This window comes from Bubalus bubalis, chromosome 1 (genome assembly GCF_019923935.1).
Source record: "Bubalus bubalis isolate 160015118507 breed Murrah chromosome 1, NDDB_SH_1, whole genome shotgun sequence".
NCBI classification, from domain to species: domain Eukaryota; kingdom Metazoa; phylum Chordata; class Mammalia; order Artiodactyla; family Bovidae; genus Bubalus; species Bubalus bubalis.
The window spans coordinates 116,562,881-116,571,808 of record NC_059157.1 but is presented as its reverse complement, the minus strand read 5'-3'; the positions used below and the strand labels follow the sequence as shown (position 1 = coordinate 116,571,808).

The window sequence follows — 8,928 nt, the reverse complement described above, 5'->3', positions numbered from 1 at the left end:
TTACTGTTCTCTTAACTTTTCCATGGAACGGTCATGTTTGCCTGCTGGAGACTCTGGGCATGAACCCAGGACACCCAGAGAGGAGCCTGTTGCAGGCCCACTCTGGCTGCAGTGGCAACGCAAATGAAGACAGGAGGCGAGAGGTCCTGTCTCAGAGTCCCCAGCTTGGCTCTGAAAGACTCATCCCTGAGGAACCCTCAGCACACTGACTCTCTCCATCCACAGGACGAGATTTGAGCTCTTGGAGGTGTTTTTGCTGCAGGGAAGCACGGAATCCCTTCCCTTTCTCCCCAGCTCCAGGGATGTCACCAAAAGAAGGGCACAAACATAACCTGTGTGAAACTGCCAAAAAAAAAAAAATTTAGGAAAAAAAAAACACAAGGTGAATTTGATTTTAAAAATATTTATAAGACACATTTTTTTATTTTCACAGAATATCACTTAATAAATATTTTACCAAGATGGTTGAGGATATACCACAGTGAAGGAGGAAGAACCTGGGACAACTAAGGGATGGAAACATTTTAAACTTTAATTTAAACCTCAGTTCATCAGATTTGTCTTCTGCATCAGATCTTGAAACGCAGCAGAGAAGGTGTCCTTACACGCACAGACCAAAGTTCTAATGTGGGCACGTTAGAACATAGTCGGGGTCAGTATATGGAGGACCAGTGGCAGCGGCTCTTGATGACCTGAAGCAGAGGCTTCCGGAACGTGAGGAAGGTGATGGTGCAGGCCACCAGCAGGGTGAGGCAGCTGGGAAGGATAAGCACGAGGTACAGCAGGCCCATGTCCACCCGCTCCCACTTACAAACCTGAGGAACGCCCGCGGGCAGCTCCGTCAGGCGAATGACCTTGGAGGAGAGGTTGCAAGTGACCATGGCCAAGTCGGCGACAATGTGCAGGCGCTGCAGGGCCCCCCAGTCCTCCACACCACAGCAGTCATATGGATTCTGACTGAGGTAGACGGTCCGCAGGCTTCCTGCGAGCTGCTCAGACACCGCCCTCTGAGGAAGGGCCGTGAGCAAGTTTCTGCGGAGATCCAGGGTCTGCAGGGCCAGGCTGCCCCCGAACCTTGGGAAACTGGTCAAGGCATTTCCTGACAGGTCCAAGCTCCTCAGATTCTCAAATGCAGAGAAGTCCAACTCTGCGAAGCTGGAAGTGAGGCCCACGTTCCTGAGAGACAGGACCTGTAATGTGGGGGCAACATCCCAGAGAGGGGCAATGCTTCCATTCAGAACCCCCCAGTTTCCAGACAGGTCTAAGTGGGTGAGAGCGGTGCCCTGAAATGAGCAGTCTTGTAGTGCCTCCAGCCCACAGTCCTCCAGGGACAGGCTCTGCAAAGATGCCACATTTCTGAAATCCACACAGCCAGGGGTGCCCCCGGGGTCCAAGCTTGCAGGCAGGGGACAAAGTGAGATCTGATTATGGCTCATGTCAACTGTAACGAGGTTCCTGGCATTGGCAAAAAGGCCAGCGGGGACACCCAGGAGTTGGTTGGAGCTCAGGTTGAAGGACCGGAGGCTCCTCAGGCAGCCAGGGAGCCCCGGAGCCAAGTGCAGCTCTGACAGCTGGTTCTGACTCAGGTCCAACTCCACAAGCGCCCCTGGCGGTTCATGCTCCCGGATGTGGAGCGTCACCAGGCAGTTCTGCTTGAGGTTCAAGTGGGAGAGGGAAGGCATTTTTTTAAGGAAGCCATCTGGCAAGTACTGGAACTGGTTCTGGCTCATATCCAGGAAGCGGAGACCGGAGAGGTCGCTGGACGCGAACTCCTCCCAGAGGTTGACGGTGGTGATGTTGGTCACGTTGCCATCCACCAGGAGGAACTGGGCCACCATCTCCTGTGGTGAGGAGGTGTTGTACAGGTCCCTGTAGAAGCCCATGTTGTTGTCCCGCAGCAGCAGCGTGTGCAGCTTGCTGCACTGGGGCAGGAGGGGGAAGAACAGCAGCTGATTGTGAGAGAGGTCCAGGGTCTCCAGCTCAAAGGCGGCCTCTCCCCCAGACGCTAGGAACCACTCCAGGACGTTGTGGCTGACATTGAGGGACCGCAGCTGGGTGAGGCTGAAATCCACAAGGCATGGGAGGTTGTTATAGGCCAGGTTGAGGTGTCTCAGCTGTGTCAGGCCATCAAAAGCACCACCCTCAATCTCAAAGATGTAGTTCCTCTGCAAGTCCAGCTCCCTGAGGTGGCCCAGGCCCTCAAAGACGGACTCATCGAGCCTCATGATGATGTTCCTTGCCAGGGACACGGACTCCAGTGAAGACAGGTTCTGGAGCATGAGAGCCGCCATGTCTTCCGTCAGGGAGTTCCCTGACAAGTCCAGCATGCGCAGACCGCGCAGGCTGTGGAGGGCAGCTGCCGTCTCCTTGTAGCGCTCGGAGAGGGCGTTGTCAGGCAGCGCCAGGCTGCGCAGGCGGGCCTGCTCCTGAAAGGCGACGTGGCCGATGCGCTCCAGGTAGCAGTCGTGCAGACTGAGGCTCTCCAGGAAAGGGTAACGCTGCAGCGAGTTGTTCCCCAGGGTCCTGAGAGGGTTGGCATCCAGGAGGAGCGTCCGGGAGGAGGGCGGGAGATCGCTGGGCACTGAAGCAAGGTTCCGCCCTCGACAGTCAGCTACTCCATCCAGCTAGGTCCAGAAACACACTGGTCAGGGGGGCAGGGGGCCTCTGAGGTTGGGGTCATATGTACAGAAACAGAGTTCACTCATCTGACTGCTTACTTAATGCTCCAGGCCTCACTCAGAACCCACAGTGTTTGAGAAGATTGGAGCTCCTGTCCTCAAGCGCTGAGTGCTGACATTTGCTCTTACAGTATGGTTTTAACTGCAGAAAGGGACCAAGGATCAGGTCTCTACCTGAGTTTGAATCCCTCCTCTGCCCTTTGTTCCCTATGTGACCTTGAGCAAGTAATTTAGCCTAAATCTGGTATGTCTTTGGGAAAATGGAGATAAAGTTATTTAGCTCCATTGGTAAAGAATCTAACTGCAATGCAGGAGACCAGGGTTTGATCCCTGGGCCGGGAAGATTCCCTGGAGATGGAGATGGCAACCCACTCCAGTATTCTTGTCTGGAAAATCCCATGGACAGAGGAGCCTGGTGGGCTACAGTCCATGAGGTCGCAAGAATAGGACATGACTTAGTGACTAAACCACAGTACCTACTTCAGAGGACTGTAGTGAGATTAGGCAAGAGGTTACACAGCGCCTGGCACTCAGTGGAGCTATTAATGCAGTGTCTATTTCATTGTTAATGCTATGATCTTAAGATCTGTGTGTTTAGCAGGGACGCTGCTCAAGAACTAGCAGTGCTGTGGCACCCTGATTTCACCCAAAGAAATTTTGCCCAGGAGGCTCCTCTACACTCCTAGCTGATAAATATTACAGCTCAGGAGGACTTGAGAGCTCATCACCCTGAATCCCCTGAAGTAAAGGGGGTTCTGGAGAGGACAAGTGAAGAGCCAATGGCAGCACTGAGACTGGAGCCCAGTGCTCTCACTGCCAGATTCAGTGCTTTTCCTCAGTGCAGTGGCATTCCTTTCCATAGACTGGTCAGTAGGACAAGGTTTGTGATTGTCTACAATTGTGGACCCAATCCCAGGGGAGAAGAATCTGAGAGAGAGGAAAAAGCACCACTTTGAAGAGATGACAGACTCAAGTCTGAATCTTGGCTGTGCTACTTTCTAGCTTTGGACTCTGGGCAAGGAATTAACCTCTTGGAGCCCCAAGTTCTTTATCTGATTATTAAAATAAACCTTCTCATAATTAAAAATGGATACACTATATAAATGTACAAAATTATTCCGTAACCTCAGTCTCTCCTTCAAAGAAATGCCGTTATCCTTCTGTTACATCTCCTCTGGACTCTTTCCAAAGATATTATCTAACTTAAAAAAAACATTTTTTTTTTTTTTTGCAACATGGATGGACCTAGATATTATCATACTAAGTGAAGTAAATCAGAAAGAGAAAGACAAATATCACATGATATTGCTTATATGTGGAATCTTTAAAAAAGAGAAGGATACAAATGAACTTATATACAAAATCGAAATAGACCCGCAGACATAGAAGGTTATCAAGGAAAGGTGTAGGGACAGATAAATTAAAAGTTTGGGATTAACATAAACACACTGCTGTATGCAAAATAACCAACAAGGACTTACTATACTCAATATTTTGTAATAACCTACAAGAGAAAAGAATCTGAAAAAGAATATATATATATCTGAATCATTTTGCTATACACCTAAAACTAACACAACATTGTAAATCAGCTATACTTCAATTTAAAAAATAAATTTAAAAATAAAAAAAATTTTAATGAGACTGCATTCTAAAAACTATTCAGTAATTAACTTCCCCTGCCCCCATTAATAAAATGTGATAGACATATTGCCTTGGCAATAAAAATAAATTTTATCACATTCTTTTTGGCAACTGTATGTTACGTCATTGCATGAAGAGCACAGAAGTTGAGAGCCAGATCTCTAGGATCAGCCCACTGATTCTGCTTTTTATCAAACATGTGACCTTAGGCTGGTACCTAACCAGTCAAGAACTTCATTACATCACCAGTAAAACGGAAATTATATTTGTAATTTTCTCATAGGTCTGTTTTGAGGATTCAGTGTGATTGTCAATGTAAAGCACTTAACACAGAACCTGCCACATAAATGCTTAATAAATGTTAGCTAGACCGATTATTCAGTTCAGTCGCTCAGTCGTGTCCAACTCTTTGCGACCCCATGAATCACAGCACAGTTCTGAGTGCTTTACATACACTAACTCATTTAGTCATCACTGAAGTCCAGTGTTATGGTATTACTGGTTGGTACTATTATTAACTACATGTCTTACAGATGAGGGAACTGAAGCACAGATTGGCTCAATGTCACCAGCTAGTAAGTGGTGGGGCTGGGGTTTAAACCTGTTCTGACTCATAACCCCTACCTTCTGTGTGTGTGCGTGCTAAGTCGCTTCAGTCGTGTCAGACTCTTTGCAACCCTATGGACTGTAGCCTGCCAGTTTCTGTGTCTATGGGCTTCTCCAGGCAAGAATACTGGAGTGGGTTGCCATGTCCTCCTCCAGGGGATCTTCCAGACTCAGGGATCGAACCCACGTCTCTTACATCTCCTGCACTGGCAGGCAAGTTCTTTTAGCACGAGAGCCACCTGGGAAGCCCAGGTTTAAACCTGGTCTGGCTCATAACCCCTACCCTCTACTGAAGTCTCTTTCAGCGTAGTGGTTAGAGGTTACTAAAAGTGGTTAAGAATCATGACCAGCTGGGTTTTTAAGATTCATCAGCTTGAAGAACACATTTTTGAATGTATTAACCCTGACGACTTCCCAGGTGGCGCTAGCGGTAAAAGAACTTGCCTGCTAATGCAGGAAACATAAGAGATGCAGGTTCCATCCCTGGGTTGGGAAGATCCCCTGGAGGAGGCCAAAGCAACCTACTCCAGTATTCTAGCCTAGAGAATCCCATGGACAGAGGAGCCTGGAGAACCACGGTCCATAGTGTTGCAAAGAGTTGGACACAACTAAAGCAATTTAGCATGCAGGCACACATTAGTCCTGGAATCCAATTTATCTTCCCAGTGCCTAGTACATAACGTGTGTGTGTGTGTGTGTGTGTGTTAGTTGCATAGTCATGTCCGACTCTTTGCAACCCCATAGACCGCAGCCCACCAGGCCCCTGGCTCAAGGAATATTCATTAACTGTATGTTTCTCAAGCAGACTTTTTGACACCACTGAGTTATAGGCAAAGGAGAAACTTTCTAGAGTGTGCTCAGTTGTTAGGATTCAAGTCTGCTTCCATATATAGGCTGAAAGCCCAGGAAAGGGTGAACCACAAAAGCTCAGGTATCTCTCACCAGACTGTCTTAAGCCTGAGCGTGGTAGGGATGTTGCTGTGCAGGGCAGCGTGGGCAGCATGCTCTTTAGTACAGCTGGTTAAGAATTCTCTACTGGCTCACACACAGGCTCTGAGGTAGGGCTTTTCCAAATTTAATATGCCCCACCCAGAGACTCTGATACCATTAGTGAAGCTCCATCACCCAGATTCCTAACAAAGTTTCAGGTGGCTGCCCTTGGTGTGCCTCTGAGATCACCTGTCCTCAGTAGGTATGAGAAAGGTGGGGCAGGGCCTTTCCCAGGCATCATATTTACCTTTTATTAAAGAGAAACTTGCACATGGCATTGTGGTAAGAAGGTACAGAGTGATTCAGACTCATTCATCCCGTCCCCTCCTTGATTGACAATCCATCAGCTTTCGGACTGGACCCAACCTCATCAGGACAGGAGCAACAGACAACTTGGACTACCCAGGAAAACTCACCAACTCACAGCCCCCTTGCGAAGCTGCTGTGACCATTCCACTTCGGTGCCTCCATTCCACTGTCAGGAAGTGAAAACCCAGGCAGAGCCAGAGGGGCAGTAGCTCCATCTCAAGTGCAGCACTGTGGACGGAGGGCAAGGAAGGAGCTGGTAAGAGAAGGACATCCCAGAGGGCTGCTGTGCCCTCCTTGTAGAAGAAGCCAGTTCCCACTGTGTCTGCTCTCGGAGGCCCACAGCTATGGGGAGGTGGAAACCCACAGATTATTCAAATACCTCAAGTTAGCCAGAACATTTAACCTTTCACTGCAACTCTCAACAAGAACTCATTTTCATTTTGCCTCTACAATTTGGTGGGCAGGTGGCTGAACCTGAAACTCTCAAGAGTCCAGAAACAGAAGAGAGAAGCAAATGTTTTGAGGAACCGGGTCTCAGGTCACCTAGAGTTTGCCATGTCTTATAGTTCTGTTGAAATGTTCCTCTCAAAGCTCAAATCTGCCTGATGCATCGCCTGAACTCAATAAATACTTGCTGAATAAATGAATGAAAGAATAGTGAACTGTGATTGAAATATTAACTGTAGCCTCTGGTCTCACAGAGTTACTAATTGTTGTGTTGACATGAGGCTTTTAGAAAGAGTAGATCTCATTGATTAACTCATTTGAATACAGACCTTTGAAAACAGGATTTTGGTATTTTGCCTCCATAAGGGAAACGCCTGAGGGAAAAATGAAAAAAAGCAATCTTCAAATATAACAAGGACTATGATAAACTGTGATTACTGGCTCTCTTACCCAGCCAGTGAGCACACAACAGAAGTCATGAGGAGGCATAAAATTATACATATATCAATAGAATTTAGATATGCAGATGACACCATCCTTATGGCAGAAAGCGAAGAACTAAAGAGCCTCTTGATGAAAGTGAAAGAGGAGAGTGAAAAAGTTGGCTTAAAGCTCAACATTCAGAAAACTAAGATCATGGCATCCAGTCCCATCACTTCATGGCAAATAGATGGGGAAACAGTGGAAACATGGCTGATTTTATTTTGGGGGGCTCCAAAAATCACTGCAGATGGTGATTGCAGCCATGAAATTAAAAGATGCTTACTCCTTGGAAGGAAAGTTATGACCAACCTAGACAGCATATTAAAAAGCAGACATTACTTAGTCAACAAAGGTCAGTCTAGCCAAGGCTATGGTTTTTCCAGTGGTCATGTATGGATGTGAGAGTTGGACTATAAAGAAAGCTGAGCACAGAAGAATTGATGCTTTTGAACTGTGGTGTTGGAGAAGACTCTTGAGAGTTCCTTGGACTACAAAGAGATCCAAGCAGTCCATCCTAAAGGAAATCAGTCCTGGGTGTTCATTGGAAGGACTGATGTTGAAGCTGAAACTCCAATATTTTGGCCACCTGATGTGAAGAGTTGACTCATTTGAAAAGACCCTGATGTTAGGAAAGATTGAAGGTAGGAGGAGAAGGGAACGACAGAGGATGAGATGATTGGATGGCATCACCGACTCAATGGGCATGAGTTTGGGTAAACTCCGGGAGTTGGTGATGGACAGGGAGGCCTGGCATGCTTCGGTTCATGGGGTCACAAAGAGTCGGACACGGCTGAGCGACTGAACTGAACTGAACTGAATAGAATTTAGAAACAAAGAGAAACTTTAATGGAAATGTAATATACCCTCCACCATTGCATTTTTACAGGGCCAAAGATGAAAAGGCCAAAGACAGTAATAGGTTATTCAAGATCAACTTAGTTGCCAGGCTGGAAGTAGCCTGCAGACTCCCCTCCCTGAGTTCCGGGATGAGTAACCAGGGTAATTTCTTACCCAGGAGGTGCTGTTGAGTTGACTGTCCTCTTGTTGGGAGAGTTTACAGCCGGGTGGCATCCCCTCCCAGCTCTGCATTCCTCAGAATCAGAGGTAATTCCCTGGCCCCCAGCATTTCACCTGCCCCATCCTTTCCTTGACATCTACCCAGGAAGGCCCACAGGATCTGTTCTTGAGTCTCCTGGACCAGCAGTTCCAGTGCTACCATGAATCTTCTCCCCTATTCCATGGGACCCACAAACCTTTCTGCCTGACACATCTAGCCATCTTGGGCCCCTTCCTCTTTCCCTTTCTTCGAATAAGTTTACACATCTCTACAGCTAATTTTAACATTCTGGTCAGATTTGAATACTCACCAGTGAAAACAGATGGACAGAAAAGCTAAGTGAAACCAGGTAAGTCAGCTTTAACCTTCGCTTCAGGTCGGGCCAGCTCCCCTTACCACAGAGGGAACCTCCAATTCAGGATTTATCCGTATTTGCCAGACACTGGGAATCCCCTTCCCAGGCTCACCTTCCGCTTCTGCACTTGTGCAGGAATTATTACCTTATGGCATATGCAGGGCACAGATGGCAAAAACAGAGCCATATGGGCTGCTCTCCTCAGTAAACTTCCAGTCCTCACACACACATGCACACAAGGTGGGGTCACTGCCTACCTTGAGAGAAGGTTGCCAAACTTAGCAAATTACAAGATGCCATTTGAATATCAGACACACAACAAAAAACAGTTTTAAAATTTGCCAGCTTTAATGTTTCTT

General features: G+C 47.4%; 1 protein-coding gene across 7 annotated transcripts in view; it reads right to left on the bottom strand.

Annotated features, from left to right (window-relative positions):
• Nucleotides 1–387: 387 nt before the first annotated feature.
• Nucleotides 388–8,928, bottom strand: part of NRROS (negative regulator of reactive oxygen species) — a 28,884-nt gene continuing 20,343 nt past the window's right edge. For 4 of the 7 annotated variants that reach the window (XM_025285779.3, XM_025285792.2, XM_044943063.1 and 1 more), the window contains exon 3: nucleotides 388–2,624. In XM_025285779.3, coding sequence (XP_025141564.2) covers nucleotides 654–2,624 — 1,971 coding nt within the window. In that variant the 3' untranslated portion in view covers nucleotides 388–653. Of the gene's footprint in view, nucleotides 2,625–6,334; nucleotides 6,456–7,003; nucleotides 7,049–8,928 lie in introns of all 7 variants that reach the window. The other 3 variants (XM_006054232.3, XM_025285816.2, XM_025285811.2) reach the window with 2 other exon arrangements.